This window comes from Arachis duranensis, chromosome 3 (genome assembly GCF_000817695.3).
Source record: "Arachis duranensis cultivar V14167 chromosome 3, aradu.V14167.gnm2.J7QH, whole genome shotgun sequence".
Lineage (NCBI taxonomy): Eukaryota > Viridiplantae > Streptophyta > Magnoliopsida > Fabales > Fabaceae > Arachis > Arachis duranensis.
The window spans coordinates 11,583,191-11,598,028 of record NC_029774.3 but is presented as its reverse complement, the minus strand read 5'-3'; the positions used below and the strand labels follow the sequence as shown (position 1 = coordinate 11,598,028).

The 14,838-nt window shown below is 36.4% G+C and overlaps 4 protein-coding genes across 4 annotated transcripts in view; 2 read left to right on the top strand and 2 right to left on the bottom strand.

Moving 5' to 3' along the window:
* Positions 1 to 483, top strand: part of LOC107477586 (uncharacterized) — a gene marked incomplete in the record, with an annotated part of 1,527 nt that extends 1,044 nt beyond the window's left edge. The window contains 2 exon segments of the mRNA XM_016097635.3: positions 1 to 19; positions 110 to 483. Of these exon segments, the coding sequence (XP_015953121.1) occupies positions 1 to 19; positions 110 to 326 (236 nt within the window).
* On the bottom strand, positions 474 to 3,919 carry LOC107477588 (chloroplast envelope quinone oxidoreductase homolog). Its single transcript, XM_016097638.3, has 4 exons — positions 3,907 to 3,919; positions 3,165 to 3,359; positions 2,973 to 3,064; positions 474 to 1,520 (listed from the first exon to the last, which is right to left on the bottom strand). The coding sequence occupies exons 1-4, from the start codon at positions 3,917 to 3,919 to the stop codon at positions 831 to 833; spliced, it is 990 nt and encodes a 329-aa protein (XP_015953124.2). The 3' UTR covers positions 474 to 830.
* On the top strand, positions 3,861 to 6,405 carry LOC107477587 (uncharacterized). Its single transcript, XM_016097637.3, has 4 exons — positions 3,861 to 4,458; positions 4,577 to 4,630; positions 5,052 to 5,177; positions 5,735 to 6,405. Exons 1-4 carry the CDS (start codon positions 4,090 to 4,092, stop codon positions 5,912 to 5,914), a joined length of 729 nt encoding a protein of 242 aa, XP_015953123.1. The 5' UTR covers positions 3,861 to 4,089; the 3' UTR covers positions 5,915 to 6,405.
* A 408-nt stretch (positions 6,406 to 6,813) lies between these two features.
* Positions 6,814 to 14,838, bottom strand: part of LOC107477585 (phospholipase SGR2) — a 13,166-nt gene continuing 5,141 nt past the window's right edge. Inside the window, exons 9-21 of the mRNA XM_016097634.3 lie at positions 14,428 to 14,577; positions 13,806 to 13,871; positions 13,211 to 13,720; positions 12,201 to 12,273; positions 12,007 to 12,095; positions 11,749 to 11,821; positions 10,986 to 11,088; positions 10,472 to 10,565; positions 10,326 to 10,388; positions 9,258 to 9,306; positions 8,493 to 8,590; positions 8,267 to 8,313; positions 6,814 to 7,430 (exon numbers count right to left, since the gene is read on the bottom strand). Of these exons, the coding sequence (XP_015953120.1) occupies positions 7,175 to 7,430; positions 8,267 to 8,313; positions 8,493 to 8,590; positions 9,258 to 9,306; positions 10,326 to 10,388; positions 10,472 to 10,565; positions 10,986 to 11,088; positions 11,749 to 11,821; positions 12,007 to 12,095; positions 12,201 to 12,273; positions 13,211 to 13,720; positions 13,806 to 13,871; positions 14,428 to 14,577 (1,671 nt within the window). The 3' untranslated portion in view covers positions 6,814 to 7,174. The remainder of the gene's footprint in view (positions 7,431 to 8,266; positions 8,314 to 8,492; positions 8,591 to 9,257; positions 9,307 to 10,325; positions 10,389 to 10,471; positions 10,566 to 10,985; positions 11,089 to 11,748; positions 11,822 to 12,006; positions 12,096 to 12,200; positions 12,274 to 13,210; positions 13,721 to 13,805; positions 13,872 to 14,427; positions 14,578 to 14,838) is intronic.

Below are 14,838 nucleotides of genomic sequence, written 5' to 3'. Positions count from 1 at the left end.
CAGTCTCCAAAACATTCAGGTAACTAAGTGAAATCTAATATAGACTTAGTTTATTTGGTTTTCATTGTGCTGTTAAGTGTGAATTTATGAAACTAACTGGTGACTACAGGAGGAGGAAAATAGCTACTGCATTGTTGAAAGCGTGTGATAAGCTTTCCATTCTGTGGGGTCATGAGTTTCTTGCACTTCGGGCTTATGAAGAAGATCTTGGTGCACGCAAATTGTACACAAATGCAGGATACCATGTTGTGTCTAGAGATCCACCATGGACAAGTAATTGGATTGGACGAAAATGTCGTGTTCTTATGATTAAAAGAACTAGTTAGCTTAATGTATAAGTTTTGAGACATCTTACATCCAAACGAAACATCAAGATGAGCAAAGTATATCATAAGTACATAGTTTGTGATAGTATAACTATTTTGTAATTCTCATGCTGTCAAAATATGCTTTTCAAGTGAGAAGCCTCAAACTTTTAGCAAACCCTTTTACTAAAATTCGTATGCAATAAACTAAACAACAGGGGAAAGTGCTTAACAGCAGAGATGAACTGTTTTTACATACTAACACAAGCACCCCAAAAATGAAAATAAAATAAAACAAATAAAATCCAGGTAAAAGACTTGACTGATTTCCCTAATAAAGCATCTTATATCACACACCCCAAAAAAAAAAAGAGATCTTACCATTTACAAACAGCAAGGGAATGACACACTCCAAACACTAGAATACATAAAAACAGCAGCATACCATATGCTGCTTATTCACATCTATATACCTTGTACCATACATGGATACACAGAAATACTGAAACTGCAAGCAAACAGAGCTTATGTCTCCACAATGATTTTTCCAGTAGCATGGCCATCAATGCTCTTAGCCCAAGCATCTTCAGCTTTGCTCAAAGGAAACCTAGAGTCAATAACAGTCTTGATTTTCCCATCCTTCACTAACTGAACCATATGCTCCAGGCCCTCCCGCTTGATAGTAACGAAGAATGGCACCAGCTGCTTCTTGGAAAAGGTAATTTTCTTCACAGCAAATGTCCACAAAGAACTCGCGCTAGGTGTCAAATCGATTACCTTCCCACTTTCAGTCAAATTAGGACTGAAAGTTGACCATGGTATTCCGGTTGTACAATGTATCACAGCATCATATTTCTTGCCTGATGGACTCTTTAGAGCTGCCCCCTCTGGCGTCTTGTAGTCAAGAACCTCATCAGCTCCTAAGCCCTTAACAAACTCGATGTTGCGAGCCCCACAAGTGGCTGTCACATGTGTGTTCCCTAGTTTTGCTAGTTGAACAGCATAATGACCTACACCACCCGAAGCAGCAGTTACCAATATGTTCTTTTGCTGGCCAGACCCATCAAGCTTGACTCCTGCAATTTCAGTGAGGGCATCACGAGCAGTGAGACCGGCAATAGGTAGAGCTGCTGCTTCAGCAGCCGAGACTTCTGCTGGTCTGATAGCAGTTAAGCTCTCACTAGCAACGGCATACTCTGCTAATCCACCTCCATACTGCCATTCAAAACAAACAACACATAAAATAGATATTGGAAATATTATCCTAGGATATGTTGGACAACGATCTAAACTTGGAAAATTTACAGGTTTCAGAAAGTTAAATTATACTCTTCCATCTAGGGGCTATCATTTATTAGTTTACGGGAGGAAAACTAGAACAAAAATGGGGAAAGGTGATCTTCAGATTGTGTCACAAAATCAACCTCTCTATTAGGGTTAAGGCCACATACATAAAACCCTCTCCAACCCCACAATTGTCAGAGCTTGGAGCACTGGGGGTACCCGTTTTATTCTCGTGTGTTCCAAAAAGTATCACATGTTTTCTTAGCAGACGTGTTTTATATAATATAGAGAGAAGTATAAGACTATTGTCTTACATCACAGCTATTTAGAACTGCTTCACTGAATTAGTGAATTGCAATTTGTTTGTGTTCACCCCCTACTTTCTTACCTTTTTCCACCTAATTCTTAAAATTTGAATGATTTACTGTGTCTATCCCGAAAACCTAGAATCAAGCATACATTCCAAACACTGGGCTCAAGTGTATGCTCATATTCCCTAGTTAACAGATTATCAAAAAAACAAGGAGAAGGCCCAAGTTCACGGAGCTTGGAGAAGGAAGATCAAATAGAGGAAGATAGATATCCAAAAGGAGGGCATGGCAGTCATGAGGAACACAGAAGAGAAATTAAGGTGGAATGGTGGGTGTGCTGTATTCATGATGCAAATCGAAGAAGATATGCTTTAGGAGGATACTTGTCGAATGGAAAAGGGCTGCTTTACATGATAGGTGATTATGAAGATTCAAACTCAGAAAAATGGTGGAAATGATGGCATTGGAATGGGTATTTCAGTATGCTTTGGAGTTGTTGAATACAATGGAATATTTGAAACATCTTTTATAATTTCATCCAACTTACTACAACTGTCATGGATATAAGGAAATGATGAAGCAGCATCAGAACAAAGATTCAGCTGCAGCTATGTTTTAAAGAGAAAAAAGAATGGTTCAGAGACAAAGAGAAAACACGCAGAAAAAAGAAGGATTTTGCTCTGTTCAGCTTCTTGTGTGTTGAGATAGCACTGGAGACCCGCGAAGCTAGCTGTTGTTTTCTTGAATTGAATTGTGGCATAGGGTTAGAACTTAGAAGGCTAATAGAAGAGACATCTATGTGGGATATATTAGTGTGGATTCTGTTGTTTTCTTTTATTCTTGCTGCACCTTCAGAGTGTAGCTAGTAACCATTTGAAATTATAAGAAATTGAAAAAGAAAGTCCATTTAACCCTTTTCTCTTCTACTTGATAGAAGTGTTGCCATTTGTGAACAACAATGTATATATACTCAAGCTTACAATTTTAACCCCCTAGCTAGAGTAGACAGTAGATAGAAATCACCGGAACTTTAATCGAAAGCAAATAACAAGTGAAAGATAGAGAAAGTTACATCATGACCGAGTTTAGCAATGACTTTGTCTCCAACTTTAAAATCTTTAACTTGTGGTCCAACCTCTACAACCTCTCCTGCAACATCAGTACCTGATTGCAGCAACATTAAACACGAATTGTCAAATAAATAAACCAGAACACTGCGGATTAGAGGTAAATGGAGAAGAAGATTTAGCATTAGCATAATTACAGGGTATGTGGGGAAACTTTCTCGGTAAGAAAAGAGGGCGAAGTATGCCCTTTTGAATCTTCCAATCAACAGGGTTAATGCTAGTTGCTTCCGAGGTACCTTCAAACCGGCGGCACCGCCGCCGTAGGAATCGTACTGGAGAGCTCGCATAAGCTTGGTGGCCTTCTCGGAGAGGGATGTCAACGACGACATTCACTATCACGTCGCAACCAAATTCAATTCAATCCAAATGCTGTCACTGTTTTGAGGTAGAAGACGTGTTTGGAAAGATAGTATAATATCTGTCAGATTTGTTTGCTTTTATATAAAAATGAAATTTGAAAATTCCATGGTAATTAATTCACGAAATTTGCAATGAAATAAATATCATATACATCAATTTCCACGTGGCATACATGCCTACCACATGATATCTTTGCAATCGTTGCAAATATGCAAGTCACATCTGATAAACTTGAATTGCATTGTAAATATTGAAATCACGTCACAAATATTGACGAATTCTTTTAAAAGTAATAAATAATCTTCTTAAGAAAGAAATTGTCTCCCTGTTTGATCATCCGCTGATTTCCAATTGCCTAATAAAAAAATATCTGTCCATTTTATGCTAGAATCAAATATTTATTTTATTTTATTGGAGTTGAAAATGTGAACATTTGTTTTGCTAAAATGAATAATTAATGATATAAATACTATTATGTTCTTTTTTTTCTTCTGTAGTTGTATTAGTCAATTTTATTACTGTTAATTATCATTATTGAGTTGTAAGGTCACGTTATCTCAAATTGGGTTCTGAATAGTGAAAAGTGAAAGCCCTTGTCTTGTGTTGTGGTTTTCTAAAATTGAGTGTTGTATTCTCCAATTTCCAGTTTCTTCGATAATTGTTTCTTCGTTTTGCCGATTCTGAAGAACGGGAGCTACTGCCATGGCCACCACAGCTCTGCGGTGGCAACCTCTGCTACCGCCCAACACGAACCTGCAGCGCCGCCATCGCCAAATGGTAACCTTCAAAGTCGAAGCCTTTCGCCGGAGCGACATGGACAGCTTCGCGAAGCGTATGGCTTCCGGGGAAGCATGGAAGGACGCGTGGCGAGGCGCCAACGACGGCATGGAGCGCTTCATCTTCGAAGCGAAGAAAACCGCTGAGCGCCTCGACCGCCGCTACGCCCTCTCCAACCGCCTCTCCTCGGTGGCCAGGGCTGCCGCTGACCGAGCACGTGAGATTGATCGCGACTTCGAGATTAGCCTCCGATGGCGCAACTTCACCATGGATTTCAGAAGAAATTGGCCTCAGGTCTTTTCATTATTTCCCTTCTTTTGTGCATTGATGATCTTAGTTTTGTGGTGGTTACTGGTTCGGTATCTTATATTCTTAGGGTTTATGTTATTTTGTGCGTGTGTGTGTGGTTCAGTACAGGGTGCAGCTCAATAAATTTCTGGATAGTCCAGTGGGAAAGGGCGTCGTGGTAAGTATATCACTCAAATTCAAAATTTTTATTCTGGGTTAAGATGCTAGATAGGAATATTTCATGTAGATTTATTTACAAAGGCCATGTGAAATGCGAGATTTAACTTGAGCATTAAACCATACATTAGGTTCCAAAAATTGAGTCCCATAGAATTCATTGTAAACATTTTCTCCATTAATGCTGCCATAACCTGTGAATCTAATTAACTTTACTTTCTCCAAAGGGCACACTGGATCTAATCACTTTATTTGATCTTACTTTGAAGATATGTAAGCTTTAGTTATTATTTTTATTCTATAAAAAGGAAGAAAAAACCCTTTGAATCATGCTTAAGTGTGTACCAACTCGTCTAAGTATACATGTGATTTTTTAGTTCAGTTTCTCGACCTTGATCTGACTGGTCAATTCCCCCTTTCAGACAACTTTCTTCATCTGGTTTGCATTGTCTGGTTGGCTTTTTCGAATCTTGATTATTGCAACATGGGTACTTCCATTTGCTGGTCCTCTTCTCATAGGGACATTGGCTAACAATTTAGCTATTCAGGTATGAGGAATCATTGCCTTTCAATTTTTAATGCGTTCAAGCATGTGCATAACTTCTGAATTGTGCTGTTTAGAGTAGTGTACATCACTTCAATAGCAGTTATGACTTGTGGCCATGACCAGGTAGGTGAAATTCTCTTTAGGAAAGAAGGCGTGCAAACAATAAGTACACCAAAAATAATTTAACATGATGGCCTCATTGACAACCTGTAGACTCTGAACTGGGCCTATGAAGCTTGTTTTAACTGCGACCAAGAAAACTTCTGTGTTCAATGAAATAACTTTTTTCCCTTGAATCATCTGTTCTATGTTTTCATTTTTACTTGATGTTTAAATGTTCATGCATTTATACTTGAGCTGCATTTGTTAAATTATTTTTGCAACTTAGCACTCAGTTAATTCTCACCATGCTGGCAGTTGCCATCGACGTTAAACACATTGGATCAAATTATTTGGACTTGTTATTTATGTGGCACATAGCTCAAGTTGCTCTAGTGGTCTTTCAATTATAATGTTTTATGCACTTTATAGGCTCAAAATGTTGTTAAATCTGTATAGGGAAATTGTCCAGCTTGTAAGATGCAATTTGTTGGTCTTAAGAGCCAAATAATTCGATGTACAAGCTGTGGCAACATTGTGTGGCAACCTAAAGGGGATTTCTCTTCAAGAGATGGTAAAAGAACCTCTGCATCTAAGTCAGACCCTGAGATTATTGATGTTGATTTTGAGGAGAAATGAAGACATGTAGGAGTTGGTGAATATCACTATGGATTTGACTTTGCAAACATAATGTGATCAGCTTCAATTCATTAATTATGTTTCCGGTTTCTTTATAATTGGAGTTTGTTCTTATATATTTGCTGTACAAGTGTTTGTAGTGTTAGTTGTATGCACTTGTAAATTTTTCCTTGTACGATGAAACCTGAGATCGGAAAGAAGAAAACCAAACACTAAAAAAGAAAATTGGAAGACAAATGAAAAAGTAACAGCCAGTTTCCGGTGCAAACAGTTTCTGGGGCCACATCAATTTGTGAACGTTGTCGGCAGATAGCATCAATTTTGCAGCAAGATGTTTGGGCAACATAATATTACCATCATCAAGAAGCATGTCATTACTTAACAGACTTTAGGATTATGCTTTGAAATGGACAAAGGGGAATGCCCCTTGCATGTTGACTATTTTGAATGTTCAAAGATCCCTGATTCCAAATAATTATATTTTTACTAAATTTGGTCCTGTAATTGTCATGTTTCCGATTTTGCGGGTTGCGTCTCTTTATTACGAAAACGTATTCTATTTGCAAGGTCTTTTCCTTCAATGAGGTAACATCACAGAATTAGAAGTTAAAATCGTATCTTTGTCTAGAGTAAGTTGGTGTGAATGGACTTGGATTCCAAATGAGTCTTCCGATGGGGAGGTAGGTGGGCTGGAATGGGGAATAATTTGCCCACCCAAACCAGAAACCGAAGCAGCCCCGATTCATCCGTAGACTGTACCACTGTGGTCATAAAAATGGCCGAAAGCTCAATCTACAATATGGAAAAACGTTATAATGCTCTCCTAATACCTTGTATCTGTGTTTTCCCCAGGACTATACTCAATTGCTCAGGTTTTGCCATATATAAAATGTCTCTGATTTAAGTGTACACAGTGAAGAACAATCATTTCATTATATAGCAATTTGTTCTAAGGACCATGATTATACAGTTCGTAAACAAAAGGTACAAGTATGACTTTCCCCGCTCTTTTCTCCTCCTATGTACATTGGAGAATGGAACAATTCACCACTACACTAGTCAGCCATATCGGACAACTCTAAGATGATGAATCCTTCTACTTCTAGTGTACACTCTTTGACAATTACACAATTGCAATTACATTGTTAGAGGCATTAACAGCAACTACGGATGAATGATTGAGAGCAATGCTCGTATCAGCATGTGCCACATTCACAAAGCAGTGATTTGATGCAGTTACATCTCTAGCCTTGCATTTATTTAGAAACTAGAAGGTGTGCGCTTCTGTATAATCCTTCTAGCCTTGCTTGAGAAGTTTCTCACCATTACCTTGTCAGAGAATGTCAAGGGAACTTCTTCCTCAACAGTCTCTCTCCTATCAAACCAGCCAGTAGAACCACTCTCGTACTTTGAGGTGCCTATGCCTGATGCATCCGAGTAGTTGGGGTCTTCTGGTATATCTCGATACAAATGTTTCAATATAAAAAGAGCAGTGTCATAATCCCGCCAATAGTTTCTGTACAGAGCAAAAAAAATGGTTGTCAGTTATCAGTTATAAGAATAACACCACAAAATCCATGATATTTCTGTCAAATCATTCATTCTCTTTCTAGTAATAAAATAATAGACACTGAAGCTCCAAAACATATATTAACCATGTCTTTCCCGCTGCAGAGAAGACCCTTATGATTAGGCACATCAATTCTAAATCTAATCTATGCTATGTTTAAGGAAGAGAATCAACTCATCACCACATTGGATCTGATTTTAAAATAGATTGTTCTGTGTATTGTCCCGGTATATATAACGTGGCAATTGAGCCACTGGCCATGTAATTGGCTCAAGGGACATAAGAAAAAATGCAATATGTTATTGTTTTACATAAATTTTAAACATATCTTTATGAATTTAATGTTCATGTACTGTCAATGTAAAAGAATTTTACACAGACAACCAATCGTGTATTGCCATGTCAGCAAAAATAACTAATTTCCAAACCCACTACTTAAAAGGTCATCTAAACTTGCATCAAAATTATACTTATCAAAATTACACAGACAACCAATAGTGTATTATGTTAACAACTAGAGAACAAATTAAACAAATCACAAAGATATTCTAAGCAAACTCCAATTACAAGTCTACAGAGGATCAGATGTATGTAGCCTAACATAAGCAAAGAGGTTGTTTATGTTATTAGAATCCATGGCCACCAGACAAGAAATAAGAATTGTTATATATATATATAACCTAACAATTAAAATAATCACCCAGCTGCTTCATTTTATTCACTTCCAATGACTACAATCTTGATAGTATGATAATTACACAAATTCTAAATGAAGCACTTACGTATGTGATCCAATGGCTTGCAGATATGGATGCTCGAATGTCTTATCCTGTATATCAAACAGAAAATCAAACGAATAAAGAAAAAGAATTTGAATGAGTTAATTTTGGAGCAGCAAATTTTGCAGAAATCAGTTATGTATGATCTTGGTTTGCACAAGACTTCTGACACTGGAGTAGTGGGTCAACAATAGCAGTAGCAGATTGTTAGTTTGGAACAACTCCATACCTGTAGCATGTGATCAATTCGTCCATCCTTGCTTCCTGTCAACCTCTCCATCATCAAAGACCCATATGATGGCTCTTCCTCCACTTCTGGATTTTCATCTGCAATACAGGAGCCAAGAAAAAATTGTCACAATTATGTTATAGCATTAATCAAGAATAAATGATTTAATAACCACGAGACCAATAAAGTTGCAAAATCAGAGTCAAACTATCAAACACAACATGTTTGGTATTGTTATATTATTTTCAATACATTCTACAATAAAGACTATAGATGAGGACCATAAATATCTGCATTAAGAACAGAAGCAAGATTTAATTTGAACTCAAGTAGTCAAGTTTTATAACTTGTTAAAGCTGAAATCAGCTTGCAATGCTTTTTACAGTTATTGTGGAATTTTGCACATTCCCATTAGGTTATAAAAATCTAAATGTTCATAGATATAGCCATCACATGACTTTAAAGTTCAACATTTCTTTTGGTGACATAACATTTACCAAAAAGTCAGCGAATGAAACTTACTCCCACAAGACTGACTACCATGTCTGTGGCATGGTTATTAGTTATCACAACCCTGGCAAAAGGAACTAAGAAAAGCCACTTCTAAATAAAATGCAAATGGGAAAAGCTGTAAGATTACAAAAATCCATTTTAACAGCTACTATATCAACAGTCTTAAAAACAACCTTATTATATGAAATCGGAAAACATTAGCTCATAAAAATGAAGTTATCAAATGAAAAGGATCCTGAAAGACAATATTACCTTCTTGGTTGTCCATGCTTGTCGATTGACAAACTGTGAGGACCTTAACCTGCTCGAAAATCATGAATAACAATCATTTTACAAAGCTAAACAATATGTTTTCTGTTCAATCTAGCAGAACCATCATAATTGATGAATTACATAATTTATTTTATGTCCTAAAATAATATTAAGCTTCAAATTGTCTATATTGAGCTGCATTTGTAACAAACCTGCATACACTTTAGCTTACTAGTATATTCTCCCAATATGAATTGTCGACCAACCCATGAACCAAACTCTAAGCTAGCAAGTTTACAAAGCAATCAAAACTCATAAATTTCACATTCGAAACTTAGAAAACCACTACGGTAGCTGCAATCTTCGTAGTTATTATTAACATCTCTGCTTAGGTGGTCCTATATTTCGTGAACATTACTCCAAATGTGTCCTCCTTCACTTTCTTTCTCCCTTTAGGATTCCAATAAGGGTAGCAGATATTAGTAACATACATTGCTTTATGGTCAGCCTTTGACTCCTAATCCAAAATCCCAATAAAGGAACTCACCCCAACAGAAATACGAGGACAGAACCTAATTGCATTATGTTTCTTAAAACTTTTGACGCTGATTTGGCCAACAGAGGAATATCTAATTATTATTCTTTTTTTTTTTCAAAAAATGTACTTCTCTCTGATAAAGCCTCTTGCTTTTAACCAAAAAAGTGGTCAAGGTGACAAGTAATCTTAACCACTGGACATCAGTTTAAATATTAGGGAAGCAACTCTTTATATGGAAATTATATAATTCATACCCCCATGGTTAAACAAAAATTAACTCCACGAGTGTTTCAAATGAATTCAGAGACAAAAATGAAAACTGCACATTTTCTGTGCACAATGCACATGAAACATGAAAAGCGAGGGAAAAATAATAGAAAAAAAGATTCCAAAATGGATATTATAGAAGGGGAAAATGTAACAGGGAGAAAGGATGATATGAAATGAATAAATAATCGTAATTCTTGGTCATCTAGCCTAATCTGTATGCCATCCCTCCACTTGGTTATTCTTATAGAAAAGATGCTCACCGTTGCAGAATTCAGATAATTCTTCACTGCTTGAGTGCGAACTGCCAAATCTTCAGTAAATTCCTACACCAGGATTGAGGGGATTATTTGAGACAAATACAGTGGTCCAGTGCATTCACATGGTACAAGCATCTATACTGCCTTACCTGAAATCCAATATGCAACCTTCTTCCTCCTTTGTGATACGGAATCAAAATAGGACGTTTGCCAATGTATTCTTTACAGACAAGTGGCTCTATCCTGCAGTGATATTTTTTTGGGGGGATAAAAATAGCATTTATGATGTCATATATTTTTCTAAATCCTCAGATAGAATATTAAAGTAATATATTTTGGAAAGAAAATTAGTAAAATAATGTTGAATCGGTATTAACAATCCCACAAGCCAGTGTGCAAGTAGCAAGACAAAGGTCCTCACATCCATGTTCAAACAATGTGGAGCAGTTTGTTAGATATATACCTTTTTTCCCACCCTAATATAATACCCCTCTTGTTGCAAAATCTATATATTAAAGTGATGTTCCAAATTCAAATAGCAGCAACGGGATTTAGCAAATACATAGAATTTGAGCATAATTAAGGGATTATTTAAAAGCAACTGGCGGCAAGAAATAAAAAAGCCTACTAGGGAATTTCATTGGGGATGAAAATATAACAAACCTGTATGCAACTGGATCGTAGGGGTGAAAAATGTTGAACATCTGACGACAAGCTGGCATTTCTTCGATTATATTTTCCTGCTCCCAATATTCTTGACCTCTGCCTAGAATGATGAGGAAAGAGTTTTGTCTTAATTTACATCAATACAATTGAAGCTTGTATGTTTATAGGTGACTAGCACTTATCCAATAAAGTAATATGGTGTGATATTCCCAACTTCCTATTTCCAACTTAATCTAATAGTGTCAAATGAATTTGAATGAAAGAAAGTTTTAGAAGAAACATGTTCAAAGCAGGGGAGCCCAATGAACAAGATCTGAACCAATGGAGATTAGGAAGGATAGTGCGTGCAGTCTTATTTCCACAAGCAGAGAAACTCAACTTGTGAGCTCTAAGTCACAAGGCAGAAACCTTTTGCACTAAGGCTAACCCTCAATTTGCATACTCCTTATATGGTCTCTAAATCATACTTCCATTACAAATGGTTCATCAATGTGGAAACAGAGCAATATAGTATAAAATGTGCACTATTGTAAAAGGAACTTCAAGACTAGAAATACAAAGTTCTGGCAACACTTAAAAATTGTAGCCAAAATTAAGGTCACATTTTTTTATTATTGCCAATGCTTTTTAATTTGGAAAAAAAAGTGACCTTAATTTTAGCAATACTTTTTTAAGTGTTGACAAAGTTTCATAGCCATCATAATTATAGCCACTATAGAATTCACACCATTTATGTATATACATGCTCAAAACTTATTACCATTGCCAATTCGGATATTACGGAGAGAAAGAAATACACCAAGAGGGGATCCAACAGCGAAGAAGGTGTCAACCTGCCATACAAGCAGTAATAATCATATTATCAACGAGATATAACTCATATTTTAAATGGAAATTAGCAAGCACCCATCTTTTTTTCATTGGATATGTTTAAAATACTAAAGGGAAACATACATCACAGTAGAAAACACTGAAGAGATTATATACCTGAAACAAAGGTTTTTATTTGTTACCATACCTTGAAATGAAGCTTTGTGTACTTGATATATGGGGTATAACTCTTTGATTCATCTTGTGGTGTAGATAACCCTTCAGGTAACTGTTGCACTGCCATATTGACATAAGCATCTTTAACTATTTTGCGTTATATATTGAAATTCAAAGAGAACAAAGAAAACACTTTAAGCTGTTCAAGCACAAGCTAGTATCTACCAGGTTGCAACTCTTCAATATGCCCTGCACCTCGTGATTCCATTTTGACTAGAGAGGCTCTCAATGAATCAATCTAAACAACGAAATTACAAGTTATTACCATACTAATTCAAGAACATTCCATTGATTTTATAAGTCTAAAAGTAAGTAAGCCATGTATGTAGTATATATGCACACACCAAACCCAGCCTCCATCTTACAGTTCAAGCTCTCATACCAGTATAAACATGTATCACAGACCAATTCAGAAATTCAACCCACTAGGAGTAATAGACCAAGAATAGGCACAGTGAAACACAGCTAAGGACTAAATCTTTACAGGGTAACAAACCAGGCGATAATGAAGTTCTTAATAATTCCAGGTTTTATTCAAGAAATGGCAGAGATTTTACAATTCAAGACAATACCTCTCAAGTTAATGCCATCTTAGCGAATTCAAAACTAAGTATTGAACAATAACTTCATATCCACACGTTATTAGACTAAAATAACTCCCAAACCATAGTTACTAAGCCAAACCCACCATTCCATGGGACATATTGACATACTAACAAGACACTAACAATTCATAAGCACACACAGGACGCAATCAAACTCATAACCAAAAGTGTAAAAAGAACTTAACATTGCCACTTCTCTGGGTGTGTGGAAAAGAAGGGGGTATGGGGGGAGGGTGAGGTAGCCAACCTAAAATTTACAATGGACTGAGTGTTTGCTTTCTCCATAGAAACACCTTTAATAGGATGAGGTGTCAGAGAAAACAAACCATTATGGGCAAGCAAATAACAGCTTATGATAATGGTACTGCAATTGACATGATTAATTGATTGATTGTCATGAATTAACGATTCATCTTGAAGGGAAATAAGTAAAGGATAAACAGCAGGGGTGCTTCTGTATCTTATGGCTTCTTAGATTCCCTGACTATCTTGAAAGGGGGAAGTTTCCAGAAAAGAACATTAAAAATGAAAAATTACAAATAAAGGAACAGGTAGAACCTGAAAACTAACCTCTTTCATGAGCTTCTTGATTACTTCATCTTTGTTCTCTGTACCCTGACATTCTTCCTCAGACAATCTCTTTGCCAATAGCCCAACATTCGCGCTCTCAGACTTATCCAACCCATTGAATGTCTCCGAAGGCATGTCACTAGAATAAGAAAGGAACTCAGAAACATCTCCCTCATTACTTGGTTTAGGAGCATCAGTTTCAGCAGTGATGTGCTCACTTGATGAGGCAGGAACTGAAACTAACGATTCCTCTGAATTTTCTTTCTCTACTTCGGGAATGATCTGCTGCATACTGTTCTTTTCATTGGAGGGGTTCACTGTGTTCAAAGTGTCGTCCTTATTGATTGATGAATGGTGAAAATGACTGTCTTGCTCATCAGGAAGTGATTCCCCGTTTTTAGCATGCTCCTTGAACATCCAATCCATTGGAAAAGGGCAGGACAGATTATTTTGATGGCAGAGGATATCATATGAAAGGACACTTCCCAGAGAATGTCCATATAAAGAAATCTACAGAAAAATCAGCCAAAAATAGATAATTATATATATTGAAAATGCATAGAGGACAAATGAAGCAAACTTTCTCATAGTGTACCTTTCCATCATATCCAGGATTCCTCTTGAGAAACTTCAGATATAATCGATTCAGTTGGTTAGATACCTATAGAATGGTTTCACAATCAAGGGTTCTGTTACAAAAATCTTCAAAACAAACCATCCAAATCAAGAAGGAAACAAGAATGTTACTTTCCATCTGAAATTTTTGAAATTAGATAAATCTGTTGTGCTGTCACGTGAAATTAAAAAAAAATGCATCATGTTTCCACTTGTATGTTTGACAGTGCTGTTTTTGCAATTACCAAAACAGCTCTGAGAACAACAAGAGGCTCATAGAAGTAATCCTCTCTAAAGTTCTTCAAAAATGGAGTTTATGGTTTGTTGATTCAAGGGGATATTAAAGCAGAAACCATATAATATCATAAATGCCCCTAGGATCAGAAAAATACAAAAATACCTTCTTTACCAATTCTAATAGACCTAAGTGATTGTGAGAAAGTAAGTTATTGGGCTATTGCAGTCAATTGAAAATAAAACAGTAAGATTTGATCTTTAAATGGGGAAAAAGTAGGAAAAAGTTGAAATAACGAGATCTGATCATTTTTAAAGATTTAAAAGACAATGTAGGTATGCATGTCTATATGTGCACACATACATACCGAGTCAATTATGTCTTGACAGTATATTGGGCTCATGTAGTATAAAACATCATGAACAGTAGCACTCAGCATAACACGCAAGCCGCGAACCCCATCGAGAGTTATTTTCTCAACAGCTGTTTCACCACTAAGCTTCAAACCTTTTCTCCACTAGATAACATGAATTCATGAATAAATATAGCAAAATAAAATGAAAGATTATGATTAACATAAACAATCACAATGATTAAAAGCATTGAGGCCTCCGTAAAATTTGCAATGTGCTCTTTGTACACAGATTTGTAGAAGAACCCGTAAGATTTCAACTTATATATTTCTCTTTGCCTGTAAACATGCTACAAGCTTTGGTTCTGTCTAGAAAAATGGCCTCTCTTTCATGTTCAACTTATATTTCAAGGGAATTTCTCATTC

Bases quoted from the DNA above. Each gene is read 5' to 3' on its own strand.
- LOC107477587 (XM_016097637.3), top strand. From the start codon at position 4,090: ATGGCCACCACAGCTCTGCGGTGGCAACCTCTGCTACCGCCCAACACG. The intron at 4,459-4,576 runs GTCTTTTCATTA...TGTGTGGTTCAG, and splicing joins TCAGAAGAAATTGGCCTCAG to TACAGGGTGCAGCTCAATAA. The intron at 5,178-5,734 runs GTATGAGGAATC...AAATCTGTATAG, and splicing joins CTAACAATTTAGCTATTCAG to GGAAATTGTCCAGCTTGTAA.
- LOC107477588 (XM_016097638.3), bottom strand. The intron at 3,065-3,164 runs GTAATTATGCTA...TGCTGCAATCAG, and splicing joins AAAGTTTCCCCACATACCCT to GTACTGATGTTGCAGGAGAG. The intron at 1,521-2,972 runs GTAACTTTCTCT...TTTGAATGGCAG, and splicing joins TTGCTAAACTCGGTCATGAT to TATGGAGGTGGATTAGCAGA.